The following is a 22,390-nucleotide window of genomic DNA, read 5'->3' as shown; positions in this document are numbered from 1 at the left end:
TCTCTCTGTCTCTCCCTCTCCTCCTCCCTCTCTCTACCTTTCATCATGTCTTCTAAAAGCGAGTTCTCGCAAATGCTCCAGCATATCACCAACACCAAGCTAGACGAGTTGTCCAACAAGCGACAGATCTTTCTCCAACGTAAGGAGGTGGCCCTGCAGAAAGCAGGGTCTCTCGAGTCAACAGTCGACCAGCTATGTGCTCTCTCCGATGGATTAAAGGCATGCTTCGGTATTCCTGTCGTCAACGGACGCATGGTTCGCGGCCAGACCAGCAGTAAACGGCTGGAAATCACCCTAGCCAACCTAGACCGATTCCTCGAACAGGCTCGCTACGACCCCTGTATCTCGTGGACAATGCTGGAACGCTGGCGAAATACCCTACTCGGGTATCTGAACACACAGACGCTGAAATACGAGTATGCTACGCTGTTTGCCAAGTTGACTATGGAATGGCTGTCTACCAAGAAGAAGCTCTCCGATGAGGAAGACGTCTCCATGACGGAAGACTTTGAGGATGTATTGGGTGCAAGCAAGCTCGAGTCCAGAAGGAAATGGGAAGAAGCTGTTTTCACACCTGCCGAGGTCGACGGAAACGCCATCCGGAGTGTGCTGGAAGAGCTTTTCCAGGGCACACCGGAGAATACCAAACGGCTCGGTGAAGCCTTGAACGAGCTGCGGAGAGTTGTGTCCGCCTTTGAATCCACGCTTGCACATCCCCAGCAGTTCAATGTTACCACGCTGGGCTGGGTGATTAGCGGCCTGGTGGCGTCGGATCTTCTGACGGAAGAAAAGCGCGCAGTGCTCCGAGATTTCCAGAACAACAATATCATCCTCATCGAGCTTGCCGACGTGCTGAACATGCGGATGATGGCACTGCACACTTGGGGCTGGGGTGCCGAGGTGCCTGTTGAGCAACGACGACAGCTCAACGGCACATACAATATTTACATGCACGAGGACCTCATCCAGGCCATTTTCCTGCAGTACATTGGCGTCAAATGGTCTGTCTTCTTCAAGGACGCCTTTGTTAAGTTCCGCCGAACCAAAGACGTCTGGAAGTCGCCCAGGGCGGCGGTCTCCCTTGTGGACAAAAAGCGCCGGGAGTTCTTCCTGGGCAACCATCGGGCGACACACAGCGTCCTGAGCATGAAACAGGGCATCTACCGAGCAGGGTTTTTTGTATCGCAACTCCTGGACTCTGAAACACAGGAAAGAGACCAGGCGGAGGGAGAACAGGAGGCTCAGTTCGATGCTACACTGCAAGCGCAACAACAGATGCCTAGGGCTACCATGGCAAATTTACCACCACCGCCCCCGCCGCCACCGAGGGCATTGGCAGCAACGAAAATGAAAGCCATGAAACGGGCTATGCCACAGTCAGTGGCGTATCGAAAGGCTGTGGTCTACAACGATAATGGGAGCGAAGATGATGACAACTATGATGACAACGACGACGACGGTATAATTCATTCCATGACCCCAAAGAACCCAATGGAGGCAAAGCAGTATCTCTTGCATCTCCTATCTACGGACATCCTGATCAAAACCCGTTTACAGGGGGGGTTGACATGCTTCCGTTCCCAGTACGACTCGTGGAATCCGAGATTACCCCATACAACCATTCTCACTGTCCTGCGCTTCCTCGGCGTCTCGGAGAAGTGGATCGGTTTCTTTGAGCGTTTCCTCAAGGCGCCTTTGAAATTTCTTGACGACGATAACGCCGAGCCCCGCCTGCGCCAGCGTGGGACCCCCGGAGCTCATGTGCTCAGTGATGTCTTTGGCGAGACGACTCTCTTCTGCCTTGACTTTCTGATCAATCAAAAGACGAACGGCGAGTTTCTCTGGCGTGTCCACGATGATCTTTGGTTCTGGTCGTCGAACCACCAGACCTGTGTGACGGCCTGGAAGGCGATCCAGGAGTTCAACAAGATCTTGGGTCTTTCCCTTAACGCGGGGAAGACAGGGAGCGCGACGATCTCCCTCCCAAAGACCAAGGACGCACCTAAAGCAGACCCGGAACTACCTACCGGCCAGATCCGATGGGGCATGTTGTATCTCAACCCGGAATCGGGCCGCTTCGAAATTGATCAAAACATGGTGGACAGCCACGTGGAAGAACTGCAACGGCAGCTGGAAGATCAAGAGAAAAGTGTCTTTGGTTGGATCCAGGCATGGAACTCGTACGCGACAACCTTCTTCACGTCCAACTTTGGCAAGCCCGCCAATTGCTTTGGTCGCCGCCATTTGGACATGATGCTAGAGATGCATGAGCGCATCCAACGCAGGATCTTCTCTCTGGGTCCAGATGGGGGCAAGTCCGACAGCAGCGTGCTCGAGTTTCTGCGCGACACGATCCGCTCCCGCTTCAACATCACCTCCACCCCAGACGGCTATTTCTTCTTACCGATTGAGCTTGGAGGATTGGAGCTTTCCAGCCCTTTTATCCATCTGGTGGGCTTGCGTAACTCGGTGCTAGAACTGCCTGCAAGCCAGCTGGACAAATTCCTCGCTGCCGAACGTGATGCCTACCTAGCAGCAAAACATCGCTTCGAGCAGCGCTCTGTACTCACCCAACAGGCCATGATGAGACAGCGACAACTCCAGCAACAACAGCAACAGGCCAGCATGTACAACAACAACAACAACACGGGCGGAGCCCTCCCGGATACGCAGGCTTTCCTGTCGTTTGAGGAATATGTGCGGTTCCGTGAAGAAGTGGATTATGGGTTCAGCGGCCAGCTGGCTGACGTGTTCGAGACCCTTCTGCAGCGGCCGGAACAGCAGCCTCTGATCAGCGACGAGGATGGCGAGGTCTGCGGCGAGCTCGCCCGACTTGCCGGGCAACCGAATCTGCGCGGGATTCAGTCGAGCTGGCACCAGATGGACCCGTACTGGAAATGGGTTGCCCAGCTGTACGGACCGGAGGTGATCGAGACGTTTGGCGGACTGAACATTGTCGATCCGGGGCTCCTCCCTATTGGCATGGTGAGCTTGTTTCGCAGCGGGGGGGTGAAGTGGCAGGAAGATTGATCTATGTATTTACTACTAGATAGTGCTGATTGAATACATTCTCTCACCAAAAAGGTCCTGTAGAGAACAAGCGTTAGTTTTAAGTGAGAGAGAAGAGGATGATGCCTGTAGTGACTAGTCACGAGGAAGTCACCTGATTCAGTCACAGGACTGGGGACTCATCGCAGTCCTTGACTCCTTCTATCACGACAACTTTCACTCTCTCTGCTGAGAAATTGACCTGACCAGACAAGAACTATACCGAGGCAATTCATGGAGAAAGTAGGTCAGCAAGAGAGTTCCTACTATCCTCTGGATACTATATTGACGCGTCTTAGAAAGGGTTGGAGCCGGATGAAAAGCCTTGAAGGAGACCAGGAATAGATGCTGCAGTCCTCTTACTCTTATCTGAGGAAGGTGAGTCGAGTTGAATCAGCTTAACCTTCCGCAAGCGGCCGGCTCGTGGGTAGTGACTAATTGGTTAACTAGTAGTTGGAGACTTGATATCGCTTTCTTACCGAGATGGTTTGGGCTCCCAGGTCTCTTCCTAGTGCTTGGTCTTGATTCTTCATCCTTAACACTACATGACAGCTTCCAACGCTGACAAAGTCTATCAAAGAAGGTCATTATTGAGCTCATACAGTCATTCCAAGACACCATGATCATACATTGGCTGTGACCCTCTTGACTAGTAAACAAGGGAACCCCCCCCCCCCCCCCCCCCCCCTCTCTCTCCACTATCAATCCTTCCCCGATTCCCTCTTTGCCTGTTGCCTAGAAGTCAGAATGGAGAGTGGAGTTCAATCCACACGAGTCCTTACTACTACGGTACGGAGATTGGTTGGTGGCGGGCATTCAAAATAGGGAGATTTCTTATCTGGTGATTCCCCCCCAGGCGTGAGAAACCGCAAATGGTTCTAATTTTAATATAGCTTGGTGTATTTCTTGCTCAGGCTTGAGTCGGTAATTAAAAAAAACACCAATCCAGATCTCTCTTCCACCCTGATTTGCCTGATTCTTCCTTCGAAAATGAAGATCAAGCGATCTACAATGGCGCTAGTTATAACACACGTCGTGGCGCTGACGAAAACTCGTGGCGTCTAGCCGCATAGTTGGCGCCCTGGCCAACAGTTGGACAGCTTGGGACACTGCTCTTGGCCTACTCGTTAACTACTAGTAGGAGTATGTACTCCCCGATGTCGAAGAGTGAGCACTACTACTACTCTAACCACTACCACAATAAAGCAGTGTAGAAGCGTACGAAGCATGAAGCCTGCGTGTGCAATTCAGTGCAAGTAGGCAGATGCATTAAGGTTCAATAGAATCGTCTTGTCAAAACGCTGCCTCTGCCGAGCATTTTAAGTCCTTGGCTCCAAGACTTCAACTTCCTAGAAGGGATCAATATTTTTTCCCCCGATATCACGTGACTGGGATACGTTGCCCCCGTCGGCCAACCTCAAACACTGAAACAAGAGACATCTCGGGGCCAGAATAGATGGCCCGAAAGGAGGGAGATCCAGGGGCTTATACTACTCCCACCCTAGGAACTGGAAAGGGCGTCTTCAATTTCTCGCGGTTCTCCTAGCCTCCACCGATGTCGACAGCTTCTGGGCTACTAGGGCTAGTACTGGTCCCAGTGGGGCGAGACGTCGTCATGCTGCCAACGGCTAGAGAATTGTTATTTGATGAGAAGCAAAAATTCAGGAGATGGGCTATGAATAGCCTGGCATCTGTACTGGAACCTCGCCGCACCGAGGGTACGTGGACAGTTGTTGCTGCCGCGACCATATAAGCCTGTCCAGAATCCCCGATTCGTTGCTGGCCCTCCCCTCGTACAGCTTCGTCATTCTTTACCGAACCTGCGACTTTCTTCCAGTCTTTCGTTTATTTTGGTTGTGTGACATATTTATTCCTGTTTATTGGAACCTGTTTCTTCCTTCCTTCCTTCCTTCCTTTCCCCCAGCTCTTTTTCTGTGGCTTTTGTGCATGCGGCTTTCAAGATGAGATCTGCTTTCGTTGCTGCCTCTGCGGCGCTTTTTGCCGGCTCGGCCCTGGCCATTGACCCGATTGTTATCAAGGTAAGATGGGAAGAAAGGCTTGCGGTCGTTCTGAGGGCTAACGTTGCTTTAGGGATCCAAGTTCTTCTACTCGAGCAACGACACTCAATTGTGAGCCTCTTTAGCCCTAACTCCCAGTAACAGCTCGCTAACTTTCATTCTAGCTATATGCGCGGTGTGGCATATCAACGTTGGTGTCTCCATTCTCTTCTCTCAGATTAATGCCAGGAAGAAAATCTGACCCTGTCAAATTAGAGGACTATACGGGCAGCAGCACCAACAGCTCAACCGACTATGTCGACCCTCTTTCCGACAAGACCACCTGTGAGCGGGATATCCCCATCCTGCAGGAGCTGCGTACCAACGTTATCCGTACCTACTCGATCAACCCTGATGCCGACCACGATGAGTGCATGCAACTGCTGGCAGATGCTGGTATCTATGTCGTCTCGGATCTGTCGAGCCCGGACATTGCCATTGACCGGGACGACCCCGACTGGACCACCAAGCTCTATGCCCGGTACACGGGTGTGATCGACGCCCTGGCCGGTTACAACAACACCCTTGGTTTCTTTGCCGGTAACGAAATTGCCAACACGGTGGCCACCACGGACGGCATGCCCTTTGTGAAGGCGGCCGTGCGAGACATGAAGGCCTACATCAGCGCCCAGGGCTACCGCGCCATCGGCGTTGGATATGCTACTGCCGATGTTTCCGCGATCCGTGTCGACCTGGCTGACTTTATGGACTGCAACACCAAGGCCAGCAGTGTCGACTTCTGGGGCTACAACATCTACTCGTGGTGCGGCAACTCGACCTATGAGGAGTCCGGCTACAAGGCCCGCACCGAGGAGTTCCGCAACTACTCAGTCCCTGTCTTCTTCTCTGAATACGGATGCAACACCGTCTCGCCCCGCACGTTCACCGAGGTCAAGGCGCTCTATGGCGATACCATGGCCGAGGTGTGGTCTGGAGGTATTGTCTACGAGTACTTCCAGGACACCAACGACTATGGTCTGGTTTCGGTTGTCGACAGCACCAGCGTGAAGAAGCTGACCGATTTCACCTACTATTCCGAGGAGATCGCCACCGTCGACCCGTCCGGCACCAACAAGGCCTCTTACAGCCCCACCAACACCGCGCTGCAGGCTTGCCCGACTGAGGGCTCCGCCTGGGACGCCCTGGCCAGCCCCCTGCCGCCCACCCCGGACGCCGAGCTGTGTGAGTGCATGGTGTCCGCTGCCGGTTGCGTCGTCGCCTCCTCGGTCGACAGCGACGACTACGCGGACCTCTTCGCCGAGGTCTGTGGCTACATCTCCTGCGAGGGTGTGACCGCCAACGGGACCACCGGCGAGTACGGTGCCTACAGCATGTGCACGGCCAAGCAGCAGCTGATCTTCGTGCTGAACCGGTACTACGAGGAGCAGAAGTCTGCTGGCAACGGCGCCTCGGCCTGCAGCTTCGCGGGCTCTGCCACCACCAAGGCCACCACTTCTGCCACTGGCACCTGCAGCACGCTCATGGCCGAGGCCGGCACTGCGGGCACTGGCTCCGTCACCGCGACGGTGGCTGCGGCCGCTGCCTCCACCGGCTCCTCGTCCACCGCGTCCTCCTCCACCTCCAGCTCCGCCGCGAGCGTCAAGGTGAGCGCCAGTGGGTCCATGATGCTGCAGCTGGCTGCGTACTCCATCGTTGCGCTGGTGACGGGTGTGGGCATGGTGATGCTGTGATTTAAGATCCCCTTCCTACTACTTACTACTATATAGATGTACTCTTTCGAATCCCAGAATTCTTCTTACATTTTTGTATGTGTTTTACTCTATTCTCTTCGCTTTTCCCACTTAACAAACCAATTTATTATTTTTCCCTCGCCTCGTTTTGTATACGTACTCGTCTCCTCCGGCCGCGTCATCCAGGTCTACAGCACGCCGCTAGCGCAAGTCGCCCAGGCCAAGCTTTTTGGCAGTCCCACATGGTACGATTGACTGCGAGCGAACTATCGCAGGATTCAGGTGAACCATTGGTCGGCAGGTTGGGCGGGTTCGATGAGGTTAGAGAGGCGTGCGTAGACTGCGGTTGCTCCATATCTTGGTACGGAGTACTGCGCCACGTAGTTACTCTAGATTACTATGATTGAATGAACTGAGATTTGAAACAGGGGTTGACTTGATACTGGTTTATTACTTTTTACTATATGTACGGAGTAGTATGGAGTAGTAATTACTACTTCAAAATTTTTCTGTACCAAGAGTAATAATAATGTGTATGTAGTGGACACCAAGTGGACACTATGGATCCAATTTCATTTTCAATGAAAAGTCTTATGCATAATATTTATGCCTTTAGCCTGTGAAGAACAGACTAGATCGCTTTAATTCTAGATGGATATACTATATAGAGTATATAGCTATGCAGATGTCATGAACAGGTCTAGTCGTCCCTGAAAAACCCAGCGTGTGCATCTCTGGAAGCCTCGGCAAGGTATTTCTTCACTTCTTGCTCCGCTTCTGCCTCCTCGACTACTGCGCGCTCCCTTTCGATCGCTTCGACCCTTCTCACCAGCTCTGTGACGTGCACATCGGCACTGCCGAGGCCGATCCCCTCGAGGGCCTTCTCCAGTAGATACAGGTACTCGGTATTCTTCCCGCTCTGGCCGTGGCCCCTGCTGATGACCTGTGCGACGTCCTGCGGTTCCCGACGTGCCGGGTCTCGTAGAAATTGCGGGTTGGAGGGCCGCCCGATGTAAACCATGCAGGTTATCGGGGACGAGGATGAACCCCCGGCCTGCGTTGTTGTTGTTGTTGTTGCTGCAGAAGCAGGAACGGCTGAGATGGGATGAAATGGCGTATAGTGCACTGTATACCCGTCTATCTCGCGGATGTCGAGATAGTCGTGCACTTCTTCCGCGTGGGAGGCAGGAATGTGGTATGCTGCGCCCCAGACCTTCCCGCTTGCAGACTCGAGGTGAGCTTGCTGTGATGGTCAGATGCTTTACATATGATTTTCCATAAATCTATCGGGCGAATACCGGGTCGTCGAGTGTTTCCCAAAACTCCCTCTCAATCACCGTCACGACACGTCCAGGCACCTCGGGGGTTCCTCGATGGTCTGTACTGGCCTTGACATAGTTTAGCATACTATTCAATCCGCATCAATGCCTCATGCAGTATCAGACACCGACCTGCCAGAATCTCCGGACATATCCATCGATGTACCCGGGGATCCGTTGGTCTGAGAGTCATCAGCTTGCTACACCATAAACGAATTCTCTAGACACCTCATACCATAGTGAGGCGGCGGTTTCCAAATAAGACTCCTAAACAATACCGGAATTATTTAGAGCGAATTATGAAGCTCATGTATTTGTATCTGACTCACCCGTATCCAAACACCCACAGATCCCCCTGCGGGAAATATGTTCGCCACGTGCGCCCAGCTGGCGGTTCGGAGGGATTTGAAGTCGATACCATGTCTGGCAAATTATAGACAGGTCAGATAGGAGGGGAAAGCGAGGCCTCGCAGACTCCCGTTAGGATAGGATAGGATTGTGTGGTTCCGAAACAATCAATAAAATCAACGCATCTGGATCAGAATTCAGATCTGGTTATCGGCGAACCGAACAGAAGCCGCCTCGCAAAAATCGACAGTCTTCTCGACTGAAACAGTTGCACAATGCCAGTTGTTTTGTTGTCTGTTCTGCAGTCTGCCAGTGTTATTGCATTTGTCAGATGTGGCTAGACCTGTTTGCAATGTTTGCTTCGGTCGTCATCGTCCAAACAACTTCATCTTTGAAGCGCCGCGTTTTATGACCAGTCTGGACTTGAAATGGTCTATAGTCTATGGCTAACAAGTAACTATCCGATTTGGTGAGCAGTTGACGTGTTTATAGACAGAAAAGCAATTCACCCTTGTTGATCAGTCTCAGCTGTGAACATGGCAGGCCTTTTCCGCCTCCTCCGCATGCAATTCACACCACCTACTGACCCGGTGGCTGCAGGCGTCTCCTTTGCAGGCAAGACGGTGCTGATAACAGGGGCAACATCTGGGCTGGGGTTTGAAGCTGCGATCAAATTCCTCAGGCTGGAAGTTGACACGCTCATCCTCGGGATCCGCAATCTTGAACGCGGCAATGCCGCCAAGGAGGAGCTTGAGAAACGCACGAATCGACCCGGGGTGGTTCGGGTATGGGAGCTGGAGATGAACAGCTTTGCGAGCGTGCAGCGGTTCGCACAACGGATCAACCGTGAAATCGACCGGCTGGACATCGCGGTTTTGAATGCCGGTCTGACGAACCGGGAATATATTCAGTCACCCGAGGGTTGGGAAGAAACGCTGCAAGTCAACGCGCTTTCCACGTCGCTGCTGGCGCTCCTGCTGCTCCCCAAGCTTCGGAATAGCTCGTCCGCTTCGTCTGGGCCGGCTCACCTCTCCATCGTGTCTAGCCAGCAGTTTACCCGCGTCAAGGCGGACAGTCTGCGGACAGAGGGGGCACTGCTACAGCATCTCAACGACCCCGTCAATTACCATGGTCGGAAGCAATACGGGATCTCCAAGTTGCTTGTGGAGTATGCAGCCAAGAACCTCGCACAGCTCACGCGCAACGAGGATGGAAGCCTCCAGGTCATTGTGAACTCGGTCAGTCCGGGGCTGTGCATATCGGGGCTCGCGCGGCAGTACAATAGCTTCTATGAGCGATGGCTATTATGGGTGATGTACCGGATCTTTGCTCGGACGACTGAACAAGGCAGTCGGTCATTGGTGAGTGCCACGTATCAGGGGCCGGAATCGCAGGGCAAATGCTGGCGAAGCGATGGATATTTGGAGTACGTTTCCATCTTGTCTCTGTCTCTGTCTCTGTCTGTCTCTCTTGGTTTGTTTCTGACTCTCTACTGACAACAGCGAATCCGCCGCTCTGACGGTCGGTCCAGAAGGTAAAGCATTCCAGACCAAAGCATGGAGAGAAATCACCGATCTGTTGCGTCTTCAGGACTCGAATCTTGAGGTATTTTAATTGAATAGAATCTGTAAACTAATACTATGTCATACTTTGTCATTTGCTATTCTAATTACTCATACGAACAGTCCATCCAAATTAGTTAAAGAATACGAGCGTGCCCGAGGCATACTCCGTAGTCCATATTAAGTCTTCTCAGTGTTTTCTCTTGAACTCCCTACCACATAACACAGAATACACTCCCTAAGCCTGCTTGTTGAGACTGGCAGGGCGCAGGGCCCTTTGCATTCCCCCCCCCCTTAACTAATAATTGCGGCGCTGCCTGCACTAAATCTCTCCGCCCCACGCCTTCACATTTCCTAAGCGCGATCGACGTCGTCCAACACGAGGGAGTGCTTCTACGTCAGTACGGAGTAGAAAAACCCTTCTGCCTGCCGTGTCTTCGGTCTCTTTGACTCGGAATCTTCTTGACCACCTCCTTCAACCTCTCAGATCCGCGTTGTGTGCCGCGAGTTTATTGTTGCGGCGAGGGTGCCCCTCTTTTTCCTCTTATTTTTAGCATCCCTGCGCCCAGCTGGTTACGTCAAGATGGCCTATAACAAATCCTACAATCCGGATGCCCTGCCAGCGTGAGTTGAGCTCCGTGAATGAGAGAAGTTTTGCTCAGATATTCTCAGATATCCCTGACATATATTTGAATAGACACGCCGAACCCGAGCAGGTACGGATGCTACTTGGAGAGCTGCTAGAATTCAACCCCCCCCCCCCCTAACTGTGTTTACAGGTCGCGCAAATGATCGGACAGATGCAAGTCTCGCATGCTCAGCACAAACCCGTCTCGTCTCGACTACCACTTCCATCTCAGAGTTCCGCGAGCAGCGGGGTACCGCCGCGGGTTCCCGTCTCGCACGCTTCTTCGCCGGGCCCTCAACACCAGTCGTACAATGGCCGGGGTGGTAGCACCCCGGGACATCTCAACAACCGACCACATCCTCTGCATCCGTCACCGCCGCCACAGAATTACGGGTTTGGCCCGCCACCCGTGCAGCCGGTGCGCAACCGCCCGCCGCCGCAGTCGCGTCCTCCGGCGAACTCGCACCCTCCCGCGCTGACCACGCCCGACGATGACCCGCAGCAGCTGTTCCCGCTGTTCCGGGCTGCCAATTCGTCTCATTCCGGGGCGCTGACGGAGCTGGAACTGGGTTCGGCGCTGGTCAACGGGGACTTTTCGTCGTTCCACCCGAAGACGGTCAAGATGATGATCCGCATGTTCGACCGGAACGGCAGCGGGACGATCTCGTTCGACGAGTTTGTCTCGTTGTGGCGCTACCTCGCGGCGTGGCGGGAACTGTTTGAGCGGTTCGACGAAGACCGTAGCGGTCGGATCAGTCTGACGGAGTTTGAAAAGGCGCTGGTCGCGTTCGGGTACCGACTCAGCCAGCCCTTCGTCACCGTGCTCTTCTCCACGTTTGAAGCCAAGGGACGGCAGGTCGCGGGCCACAACGCGCCGGGAATGAGCTTTGATCTGTTTGTGCAGGCGTGTATCAGTCTGCGCCGCATGACAGACGTCTTTAAGCGGTACGACGACGACCGCGATGGATACATCACCGTCAGTTTCGAGGAGTTTCTCACTGGTATGCTCAACTTGAACCACTATGAATATAAAAGCAAAGCTAACCATGCGATAGAAATCCTACAATTGCAGGATTAAATCCTGATCATTCTTCCATTGCATATACCTAGTTCTAGTTATACCCTATAGATACCATTCTGATACTATTTCTAGTATACTCTATCGTACCGTGTAGTATTCTTATATCATTACTAAATATTTACTCAAGTTCTCATATTAGTATATTTATAGCCATCGGGGTTAATCTCGCTCGGCGCGGACGTTCGGCCATTTACGGAGATAACTTTCTTCAGGCAAATCTGTATGATCGGCCGTGTTTTGCCTCCGAGTAGTACTAGCAGCAGTAGTAGTAGTATCTACTAGATAGTTACCTAGATACCTAGGTAGTTATGTAACTTGTAGTAGGAGGAGTATAGTTACCTATATTAGAACCGCCATGTTTTCTTGTTACACAGCATATCCGACTCACCGTGCTACTCCTACATTCCGACTCCGTAGTACTCCGTATAGTACTACATAGTATACTCATCAAATAGTACAGTACATATTACAGATATCATAGATTCTGTACTCAACTGATATTTGGACAATAGTAAATAAAGAATAAATAAAGAAAGAAAAATTAATAGATTGATTTTCTTAGAAATTAATTCGCCTCTGGCTGGTCCGTCGGCCTTTGGCAGCGCCGAACCGCCGCGCGTGATTCAGTCCATTTTTCTTCTTTAAGGCTCGATCGATCTGGATCATCATCGAGGCTGATCCTGTTTATAAGCGTTGAACTTGGATTCTTCGCATCCGATCTTTTATCATCTTACGTTCTATATATTATATTCTTCTATATTGTGTGATTTTTCTCTCCTTTCCTTCGTTTTGATATCTTCGAGATGACCGCCACCGACAGAACGAGCGACACCGCCGTCGAAATAGACGGACCGTCTCAGGAGCAAGGAGACAACCCCCTCGCAACTCTCGAAGACTCGGACAATATGGCCCTGCAGGAGGTGGGCAAGGAGGGACAAGGCGAGGAAGATACCGGCGAGGAGGGGATGGGCGAGGAGCTCGCCCAGACGGCCACGGGGCAGCCCCTCGACCGGGTGCCCTCGCAGGCGCAGAAGCTGGGCAGGAAAAAGGTCATGGTGATCATGACGGCGCTTTGCGTGGGTTCCCAACATTTATATTAAAGGAGTTTTTGATATTTTTATATATATAATGCTGACAATGTAGTTGGTGGTGTTCCTTGCGGCGCTTGATATGGTAAAGTCTCACTCAATTCAGATACACTGTGAAGAAAATGACTGACTTTTAGACCATCGTCTCTACTGCCCTACCCACCATGGCATCGCATTTCAACGCTACCGAGAGTGGTTATTCGTGGATGGCGTCGTCGTACCTCTTGGCCAACGCGGCTTGTATTCCGCTCTGGGGGAAAGTGAGTGACATCTGGGGTCGGAAGCCCGTCATCCTTGCCGCCAACTTGATCTTTCTCGTCGGCAGTTTGGTCTCCGGACTGGCGGATAATCTGGCGATGATCATCTCCGGCCGAGCGGTCCAGGGGGTGGGCGGTGGTGGAATCATCATCTTGGCCAATATTTGTGTGACGGATCTGTTCAGCGTCAGGTACGTGCTTAGAATGAAGCTAAAAGGTTGACACAAAGCTAATGCCTGCGCAAGGGATCGCCCGCTGTATTACGCCCTGTTCGGTGCGACGTGGGCCATTGCCAGTGCGCTGGGGCCCATCATCGGCGGTGCTTTTACCACCGATGTGACCTGGAGATGGTGCTTCTACCTGAACTGTAAGTGTGATGATCATTATTAATTAAATGAAACCAATCTTGCTAATCCAATCCCAGTACCCATTGGAGGTTTCTCATTTGTCGTTCTATTTATCCTGCTCAAGGTGGAATCTGAAAAGGTGCCTCTCCTCGCCGGCCTGCGCAGCATCGACTGGACCGGCACGCTGCTCATCGTCGGCGGCACGCTGATGTTCCTGTTCGGGCTCGAGTTCGGCGGCGTCAACTACCCGTGGGCCTCGGCCACGGTGATCTGCCTGATCGTGTTCGGCCTGGTGACGCTGGCCCTGGGCATGGTCAACGAGTGGAAGTTCGCCAAGTACCCCGTGATCCCGACCCGGCTGTTCACCAACTGGCACAACGTGCTGATCCTCCTGGTCTGCTTCTGCCACGGGTTCGTCTTCATCGCAGGCACCTACTACCTGCCGCTGTACTTCCAGACGGTGTTGCTGGCCTCCCCGATCCTCAGCGGCGTGTACATCCTCCCGCTGGTGCTCTTCCTGTCTCTGCTCTCCATCGCGACGGGGATCATCATCCGCAAGACAGGCCGCTACCGCGAGGTGATCATCTTCGGCATGGCCTTCATGACTCTGGGATTCGGCCTCTTCATCATCCTCAAACCCTACGCCGCGTGGGCACGCATCGTCCTCTTCCAGTTCATCGCGGGCGCGGGCGTCGGCCCCATCTTCCAGGCCCCGCTCGTCGCCTTCCAGGCCAACATCCACCCCTCCGACATGGCCACCGCAACCGCCACCTTCGGCTTCATCCGCCAGCTGTCCGCCTCCATGTCCGTCGTCCTGGGCACAGTCGTCTACCAGAACGTCTTGGGCCAGCGCATGCCCGAGCTGGTCGCCGCCGTCGGCAAAGCCACCGCAGAGGAATTCGTCGACTCCTTCGCCGGCTCCGATAAGGATCTCATCGCCGCTCTCGCTCCTGCCGCCCGTCGCGTCGTCCTCGACGCCTTCACCTATACCTTGTCCCGCATGTGGATCATGTATACCGTCGTCGCCGGCCTGGGCCTTCTTTTCTCCCTCCTCGTCTCCCCAGTCGAACTCAGCAGGAAGCACGTCACCCACAAGACGGGCCTCCAGCAGCAGGAGATGGCCAGACAGGAGATCCTTGCTGCGCAGCGCCAGGACCAACGCCAGGATCCTTCCAAGCCAGAACTGGACGTTTAATCTTCTATACTGTTCATCTTTATACTCTTCATCTTTATACTTTTATACCCTCATACTTTATATACTTATCTCGGGCTATAGACTAATACCAAATGAAACTATCAAATGAAAATATTGTGTAAAGAAACTTAGTATACCTAAGAACTATATACAACGCCGTGAGGACGGGTATAGCAACCAGATTAGCGAGAAGCAGAGCAAGAACCAGAAGAGCAAGAGAATAACAAGATTCAATAGTCAGCCAGACCCAACGCCATCCATGCACTGTTACTAGAACCTAGGCCGCACGTCAACAGTAGACTACACCTGGAGAGAGAGAAGAAAAGAAAAGGAAACTGAAAAAAAGGAAAAAAAGGAAAAGAAAGAAAAGGAAAGAAGGGAAAGAGAGGGAAAGGAAAGATAGGTTCAAGTTTTCGTCCTCTTCATCCCCCCCTCAGGCGACTGCCCCCCCTCTGGAGACTTGCGTTTCTTGTCTGCGTCGAGGTCATCGCGCGCGAACCCCGGGCCCATCGGGACGGCCGGGGTGGGAAAGGTCAAGGGGCTAGGCAGCATGTTTGTGTCTGGGCCGGAACGGCCGAAGCCCCATTCCGGGAAGAACGAGGATGGGGAGGGGAGAAGGGCGTCGGAGACGAAGCGGCTGGGGAGGGCGGAGATGGGAGTATCGATATTGTTGTTGTTGTTGTATGCTGAGTTGTTGGTTGCTGCCGCCACCGCGGCAGTGGAAGAAGAGGTCCCGTTGTTATTCACCGCGGTGGTCGCTGTTGCATTACTGCCTCCGCTGTTGCTACTGCTGGTTGTTGGTGGGGGGGGAGGAGGCCGTGCAAACGGGTTGGGAGGCCCCGTGGCACCTGCGCTCAACACGACCCCGGCCGAGGGCGAGGGAGGAGGCAGCACGACGCCCGAGTGATTCCCATCCGCCGCCGCGGCTTTGGCAGGGGTCATGTTCCGGGTATGTCCTGTCGAATCGTGCGACGAGGACTCGGCCGTCGCGCTGCCCTTGTCCGAGGTCTCGCTGGGGATCTGCACCTTGAGCTGTGGTCGCTTGGGTGGGATCTGGCTGCTGGTGCTGGCTGTCCGTACGGGGGGGGCTCGGACGTCGGCCGCCACCGGGTGCTTCGCCGAGGGAGCTTCACCGGCCCCGGGCTTGTCTTTGGCATCTTCCGGCTTGAGCTCGGATTTCACCGTTTGTTCACCGCGAGGGGAGTCGGACAGCGGGGGGCCCACGCCGAAATGTCGCGCCAGCACAGATCCACGATCGTCAATGGGAGTAAAGATACTGCGGGACTTGGACGAAAAAGAGCGCTGCAATGGTGGAGACTGGCTTCCTTCCGCCTTGAGCTGGCCCGGCATTTGTTCCTGTGATGATGTTTCAAGTAAAGGACCGGCGCGGTGTGCCTGTTGATGTGGCTTTTGTTGTTGTTGCTGCTGTTGTTGTTGCTGCTGCTGCTGCTGTTGTTGTTGTTGTTGTTGTTGTTGTTGATGTGGCTGAAGCTGATGTTGTGGGTGCTGTTGGTGCTGTTGGTGCTGCTGGTGCTGTTGGTGCTGCTGGTGCTGTTGGTGCTGTTGGTGCTGTTGATGTGCATGCGCGTGCTGCTCCTGAGGGAACGCGGGTGGCATAGAGCCTCTCCCCTGGTCATGCATGTACACCGGAGCCATGGGTGGCTGCGACTGCGGTGGCAGACTGTGTGGATGGGCAGCATGGGGGGGGAGATGCGGAGGCATCTGCTGCTGCATGGGGTGCGGAGCGGGCTGGGGATGGACGTAGTGCGGATATTGCGGGGGCCGCGGGGGCTGCTGGTTATACATGGCTGCTGGATTGGGCACGTAGGCGAAGCCATTCGGTGCCGTTGGCTGGTGCGGCGGGTGTGGAGGGGGCGGCGGAGTCGCAGCGTGATGCTGCTGCGGCACGAGGTTGGAGCTGACCCGACGGACATGATTCCTTGACGATGGGCGGGAGATGTGCTGAGGCTGCGGTGTTCCATGGCGGGGGTGGTTGAAGGGCACGCCGTTGTTGATCGGCGGAGAGGCAGAGGGCGCCTGATTGATGTGCTGGAAGCCCTGCTGGGTCTGTAGATGCGGCGGGACAACGGAATGCGGGGGGTTCTGGGGAGCCAAGTCTTCTGGCGCCGGAGTGAGCTCGTCATCATCATCGTCGTCGCCATCGCGTTTGCCGAGAAAGTCTTCCGGTCCTTTGTGTTCGTGAGGAGGGCCGAACTGAAGGGTCAGTTTATGTCTATGGATACAGAGAGAGAGTGCTTGGGGGAATTACATATTGGTAGCGCCCCAGTGTCTCTCGCATATCACACGAGGAGAACTCATAGAGCTTTTTATTATGACCGAAGATGATGACAGCCACATCGACCGAGCAGAGCACGGCTAGCTCATGGGCCTTTTTGAACAGGCCGCCTTTGCGTTTGAGAAAGGTGCTATCGGGAGCGCGTCAGCAATCGAAAATTTTCCCCCAATCTATGAGGCGATCCCCCCCCCCTTCCCGCGTCGCAACAAAGCTACTTACACCGATCGGTTGCGATCGTCCTTGATCGCCTTGATCTCGATTTTCCTCCGACCCATGATGGCCTATCACGCGGATGTCGCGGGTAACTTCTGGTTGGATTCGGACGGGGGGTCGAGGGACGGTAGTGGTGAGACGCACAACGCCGGGCTCTGGATGGACAAACGAGGGTAAAACAGGCAGCCTTCACACAAGCTGCGTTTCGAGCAGCAACTTCTTCCCCCAGCCAACGATGGAAAGACAAGGAGCCGATCGGTATACGGCCGGCGGGTAGGCGACAGAAAGAAAGGGCTCTCCCGGTCGCGAGGAGGCGGCGCGCCCGGCCAAGCAGCGACAGTCGCAGCAGAAAGCGAACAGAAACAAAACCGACAAGAGAACCGGAGCAGCGGCGAGACGCGAGATGCTCCCACGGTCGAGATTCAGGCTGCTCACCAACACGGAGTCAATCGGAGCGCTCACAGCTCAGTGGGGGATGGTTGAACACGCGGCGAGCAGCAGATTCTAAAGATAGAAGATGCTGAGTCAGCGGCGGCTAGCTGCTTAGTAAGAATACAATCGTAAACAATAACTAAGGACTCTGTAACAATAGTTAACAGTTGAGCGTCAGTTCTGCTTATCGTTTATATCATTTTGAGTGAGACTATACTTGTTGAAAAACTATTCTACTAAATACTATATAACTAGGTACGGAGTACTACATACTAACTACTATGTAGTTACTACGGAGTAAAAAGACCCTGCTTATCAGAGTACTAGAACAGTCTAGGCAGGGACTATTGCTGCAACAACAATAAAATAGATCATTATTGTATATACTCCTCCATAAAAAAATCCCATCGGGTCACTGGCTCAAGAATACATATGATAGATATCCTATGAAAGCACAATGAGGCAATCCCCAACCACGGCTCACTGTCGGATCACCAAATCCCAAATCCTCGCCGTGTTTTACCCCTGATCGATTCGCATCGCCCCTGCCAGCCCGTCTATCTCGACCAGCGCGATCAGCTCTGCTAATTAATTTCTCTTCTCTTCTCCTCTTCTCCATCCTCTTTATCCTTTTCATTCTTCTTCTTCTTCTTCTTATTTTGTACTCTTCTTCCCCCCTTAAATAATTGCTTCTCAAGTCTTTCCCTGAATCCCTGCCACTCCTTTGAATCCGTCTGTCCTTGCCGTTTCACCTCCAACCCTTCGACCGACCCACTGGCCCTGTGCTGCAGTATTTGACGGTGACAGCAAAGGCCAATCATCCAGACCAGCAAATCGCCTCGTCCAACGCCCGTTTTGGGCTGCTGGCCTGGCAGCTTGGAACCTGCAGCTGAATCTCCGCCAGACCGTGGCTCCGACTTGGGCTATTGACACGCTCTTTCACCTCTTCTTTCCCCGTTTACATACTTTTCAATTTTTTGAGTGGTTGGTTTTTGTTTTTTTTTTTTTTTTGTTAAATAAAAAAAAATACAATCCACTGAAAGACCCTGTCTCGATCGACCAGTCTAACTGACATCGTGAGAGAGTTGTTGTCTGTTTGGGTTGTCCGTCGCCCCTTTTCCTTGTACACGCTGTCCACCCTCACCTCCTCCTCCTCCTCCTCCCCCCACCGCGAGAAATCCTCGCGATCCCCGCGAGATGCCCTTCTTTTCTCGCGTCTTCCGCGGCAAGGACTCCGCCGCTGCGAAGAAGAACGCGAAAAACGCCCTGGTGGAGAATCTCGGGCCCGCGAAGCCTAGATGGACGGACGCCTGGCAACGGACGGAGGTTGCTCCCGAGGAGGTCCACGACCTCATCCGAGGCTGCACCCAGGAGTTGAAGGCGCGAGGTATGTACCAACAAGTCCTGACGTACTGATTGATGATGCTTGCCCTTGCCCCGCCATGTGCGTTTGCGTTTGCATTCCTCCGATCGCTGCTGATCCGTGCTGCGGCGTCCCAGCGCTCGATACCCCCTTCCTGCTGCTCCCCTACCGTCCCGCCTCCGATCCCAGTGCCGCCCGCTCCTGGGTACGCAATTATTTCACCAGCGCCGTCGACAAGTCTGCCCCCTGGACCGGTGATGTTCTGGTGCAAGAACTGCGCCTCACGGATCCACTGGTGAGCTACCCCCTCCACGTTTCTGCCGCAAAAACAATCACAACAACAACAACAACAACACCCCCGCTAAGTCGGTCGAACAGGTCATTTGCAGTGTTCTGAAATGGTGCTGGAGCAGATTGCCTGGAGGTGTCGTCACCTGGGAAGCTTATGAACTGTTCAAAGTCGGCGAACAGGGTATGTACTCATCCCTGTCCTGTACCTGACGGATGAAAATACTGATAGACCACCCCTCCTCCCCCCCCCCCAGACTCGCAACTAGCCCGCGACGCATTTTCCACCTTCATCCCCATCAGCGTTGACTCCGATGCTCGTACCAGAATCATCTTCGATTTCTTCGATCTACTCTCTGCCATTGCCGCCCATGGCAAGTCCAACGGCCTCGGCGGCCGCAAGCTCTCGCGCTATGCTGGATGGTGGGCCTTTGAGCATACGGACAACGGCAAAGGCTTCGAGGCCTCCTACAAGAACTGGACTGCGTATGTTTCATCGAGATTGCTAATTTGCTAATTTGCTAATTTGCGCAGAGCGGCGGACGCGACTAGCCATCTGTTCTTCGCTTACCTGCGATCCATCTCCCCCGATTCCCCGCGCGGCATCAGCGGTATCTCGTCTCTTCCAATCGCCCTTCAAACCCTCGTGCAGGCCACCGAGTATCCCCCCGAGACACCCATCTTACTGCAGATGACCACCACTAAAGTCATCATGATTGTCGACACCGTCTCCCCGACCCCCTTTGCCCTCCTGCGCCGCGCCAAGAACTTCGAGTATCGCGACAGCGATCGCCACCTGCAGGAGTTTGCCAGCTTTGATGACCCAATTCAGGCCTTGACCGATGAGTGTCTGCGTGTGCTGCGCTGCATCTCCTCTCTGAACCAATCCGCGGTCTCTAGCTCCAAGACCTCCACGAGTCTGCGTGACGCCTCGTGGTCCCGCTTCGAGGACATTGGTTTTGGCGGCGCCATCGAGTCCGACATGGATGACGAGAGCTCCGAAGTGACCACGACCCGCGCCGAGTTTGGGGGCATCAGCGGTGGCCTCCGTTCAGCCCCCCACTCGATAAACGGGGACCTCGGCCGCCCAACCACCCCTTCCTGGGCCGATTTCATGTCCTCTGGGTTTTCGGACGAGAATGGCATCCGGCAACCGCCGCCGCTGCTCCTACCTCCCGACAAGGTCCTGCCCCCCATCGCCACCGTTCGTGGCCAGAGCTCCCAGTCGCACAAGCGTTCCTTCGATATGGGCGGGGACCCCACCCTCCAGCCCGGCGAGCTGGCCAGCATCACGAACTTTGATCTGGACGACTCCTTCTGGTGGGTCTGGATCAGCAGTCTGGCTGGCGAGGAGCCGGCGGTGCGCAAGGCGGTCTTTGGCCGCTGCGCCCTGCTGGAAACCATCATCCAGGGCACCAAGTGGCTCGTGCTTGAGGAACAGGTCAAGGGAGCCGCCCCGGAACCCGATCCGAATGCCTACATTGTCGAAAAGAAGCGCTTCTTTGGCTTCACCACCCGTAAGACCAAGCTGAACCGCAGCAAATCCTCGGCCAAAAAGATCGCCGGCGCCGCCGCTTCTTCGGTCGAGGACTCGTACCGCCGGACCAACAACCCTGGCTCCCAGAGCAAGACCAGCATTGCCCCGGATCAGCACGCCCGCATCCAGGCCGCCGCCGCCGCCCTGCAGCGGAAACATCGCGAGGAGCAGGAGGCTACCAACGGCCGACAGACCCAGGTGCCGGATGATGCCTATTCCACCAAGACGAATTCCATGATGACACTGCAGCCGACGATCATGAATGAGGCTTCGCATGCGCTCAAGTGGGCCAGCAACTACGACAAGAATGCCTACCGAACGGCCTACCTGGCCGACAGCCGCGCCGGCACGGGTCTCATGGCTGAAAAGCCCCTTGAGAAGGTCTCTAGCCATGGTCCCCCGTCACCGACCACGACCAAGCAACCTCCGCCGGCACCCGTGGCGGCAGCCGCAGTGTCCGCAGTGTCAGCACCAGCCGCCGCCGCAGCAGCAGACAAGGATGTTCTTCCCCCGACCCCTACTTCTCCTACGACGGTGGTTCCTGAGACGGTCCCGGTTAGTTCTCCTCCCGTGCAGTCTGAGGTGAAGACCCCCGCGGAATCAGCACCGAAAAAATCCGGCGAGTCAGTTGAAGACCCGCACAAGAAGTTACAGAAGAAGAAGCCGGTCGCCACCGGGTTGAAGGGCATGTTTGGCACCGGTAAGAAGAAGGGGGATCACCCCCCAATGAGACCGACGGAGGCTGAGCCGTCGGCTGTCGCCGCCGCGCGCGCGGCGCTCGAAGGCAAGGCCCGGGCTGCCGAGCAGTCCGTCAGCCCTCCATCAAAAACGACTCCGCCCCCTACCCGAGTGCCTGGCTTGAAGAAGAAGCCCGTCCCCACGGACGATGACACTGCTGTTACTGTTCAGCCCGCTACCAGCCCGGAGCCTCCCACGTCTCCTCGTGCCGCACCCGCAACCGAAGCAGCGACGGCGGCCGCCACGCAGCGTTACGATGGCCCCCCACGCACTCGGCGAAACATGGAAACCGATGCCCTCTCACGGGTGGGCACTAACGAGCAAGCGGCTGCCGATCGGGAGTTCTCGCGGTTCGATCAAGGACCGCTGACGGAGCAGCCTGCCTTTGTACCGGAGGACTCGCCGGTGATAGAGGAGGCCTCGGTGGCATCTCAGGAGGAAGCTCCCTCCTCGCCCAGCAAAGGCGTGGATGGAGAGGCCTCATCGACGATTCCGGCGGCAGCGGCGGCGTCCTACGACCGGTGGGCGCAGATCCGCAAGAATGCGGCCGAAAGGGCGGCGATGCAGAGCGAAGAAGTTGCCACCCGATATAGCCAAGACCGGACGGATGATGGTGACACCAGCGGAGAAGAGAGTAAGTTTCTCACGATGACATATATGAAAATTAGGGCTTTCGTTGCTAACTTTTTCAGCCATTGAATCGCGTGTTGCTCGGATCAAGGCCCGTGTAGCTGAGCTGACCGGTAACATGGAAGCCGCTCGATAGTTCTTCAGCTCTTTGTTGTTGTTGTTGTTGTTGTTGTTGTTGCTGTTGTTGTTTCCCCCTTCTTTTCCCCGTCTTCATCTCCTACTGCTATTCCTTGTTCTCTTGTCTTTTTCCTTATGATTCTGCATACGACGTC

At 54.5% G+C, this 22,390-nt stretch overlaps 8 protein-coding genes across 8 annotated transcripts; 6 read left to right on the top strand and 2 right to left on the bottom strand.

Moving 5' to 3' along the window:
* Positions 1-45: 45 nt before the first annotated feature.
* Positions 46-3,030, top strand: ASPZODRAFT_62418 (hypothetical protein; the record flags this gene model as incomplete). The annotated part of the gene is made up of 3 exons (XM_022729075.1): positions 46-1,179; positions 1,396-2,562; positions 2,605-3,030. 3 exons carry the CDS (start codon positions 46-48, stop codon positions 3,028-3,030), a joined length of 2,727 nt encoding a protein of 908 aa, XP_022583124.1.
* Positions 3,031-5,009: 1,979 nt separating this feature from the next.
* On the top strand, positions 5,010-6,796 carry ASPZODRAFT_150808 (hypothetical protein; the record flags this gene model as incomplete). The annotated part of the gene is made up of 3 exons (XM_022725673.1): positions 5,010-5,087; positions 5,140-5,177; positions 5,341-6,796. The coding sequence occupies 3 exons, from the start codon at positions 5,010-5,012 to the stop codon at positions 6,794-6,796; spliced, it is 1,572 nt and encodes a 523-aa protein (XP_022583123.1).
* A 571-nt stretch (positions 6,797-7,367) lies between these two features.
* On the bottom strand, positions 7,368-8,742 carry ASPZODRAFT_130702 (hypothetical protein). The gene is made up of 5 exons (XM_022722568.1): positions 8,445-8,742; positions 8,351-8,382; positions 8,248-8,297; positions 8,095-8,184; positions 7,368-8,039 (listed from the first exon to the last, which is right to left on the bottom strand). The coding sequence occupies exons 1-5, from the start codon at positions 8,534-8,536 to the stop codon at positions 7,497-7,499; spliced, it is 807 nt and encodes a 268-aa protein (XP_022583122.1). The 5' UTR covers positions 8,537-8,742; the 3' UTR covers positions 7,368-7,496.
* A 21-nt stretch (positions 8,743-8,763) lies between these two features.
* ASPZODRAFT_130701 (hypothetical protein) lies at positions 8,764-10,068 on the top strand. The gene has a single exon (XM_022722567.1). It carries the CDS (start codon positions 9,000-9,002, stop codon positions 9,957-9,959), a length of 960 nt encoding a protein of 319 aa, XP_022583121.1. The 5' UTR covers positions 8,764-8,999; the 3' UTR covers positions 9,960-10,068.
* Positions 10,069-10,218: 150 nt separating this feature from the next.
* ASPZODRAFT_158283 (hypothetical protein) lies at positions 10,219-11,731 on the top strand (the record flags this gene model as incomplete). Its single annotated transcript, XM_022726351.1, has 4 exons — positions 10,219-10,649; positions 10,723-10,741; positions 10,805-11,654; positions 11,709-11,731. Exons 1-4 carry the CDS (start codon positions 10,609-10,611, stop codon positions 11,729-11,731), a joined length of 933 nt encoding a protein of 310 aa, XP_022583120.1. The 5' UTR covers positions 10,219-10,608.
* Positions 11,732-12,699: 968 nt separating this feature from the next.
* On the top strand, positions 12,700-14,621 carry ASPZODRAFT_61654 (hypothetical protein; the record flags this gene model as incomplete). The annotated part of the gene is made up of 5 exons (XM_022729002.1): positions 12,700-12,810; positions 12,878-12,907; positions 12,960-13,270; positions 13,325-13,446; positions 13,504-14,621. 5 exons carry the CDS (start codon positions 12,700-12,702, stop codon positions 14,619-14,621), a joined length of 1,692 nt encoding a protein of 563 aa, XP_022583119.1.
* A 405-nt stretch (positions 14,622-15,026) lies between these two features.
* On the bottom strand, positions 15,027-17,192 carry ASPZODRAFT_150803 (hypothetical protein; the record flags this gene model as incomplete). The annotated part of the gene is made up of 3 exons (XM_022725672.1): positions 15,027-16,835; positions 16,891-17,047; positions 17,137-17,192. The coding sequence occupies 3 exons, from the start codon at positions 17,190-17,192 to the stop codon at positions 15,027-15,029; spliced, it is 2,022 nt and encodes a 673-aa protein (XP_022583118.1).
* A 1,359-nt stretch (positions 17,193-18,551) lies between these two features.
* ASPZODRAFT_130697 (hypothetical protein) lies at positions 18,552-22,380 on the top strand. Its single transcript, XM_022722566.1, has 6 exons — positions 18,552-18,949; positions 19,063-19,220; positions 19,304-19,397; positions 19,471-19,699; positions 19,748-22,122; positions 22,181-22,380. The coding sequence occupies exons 1-6, from the start codon at positions 18,760-18,762 to the stop codon at positions 22,252-22,254; spliced, it is 3,120 nt and encodes a 1,039-aa protein (XP_022583117.1). The 5' UTR covers positions 18,552-18,759; the 3' UTR covers positions 22,255-22,380.
* Positions 22,381-22,390: the final 10 nt, after the last annotated feature.

This window comes from Penicilliopsis zonata (assembly GCF_001890105.1).
Source record: "Penicilliopsis zonata CBS 506.65 unplaced genomic scaffold ASPZOscaffold_4, whole genome shotgun sequence".
NCBI lineage: Eukaryota > Fungi > Ascomycota > Eurotiomycetes > Eurotiales > Aspergillaceae > Penicilliopsis > Penicilliopsis zonata.
This window is presented reverse-complemented; position numbering and strand designations above follow the sequence as displayed.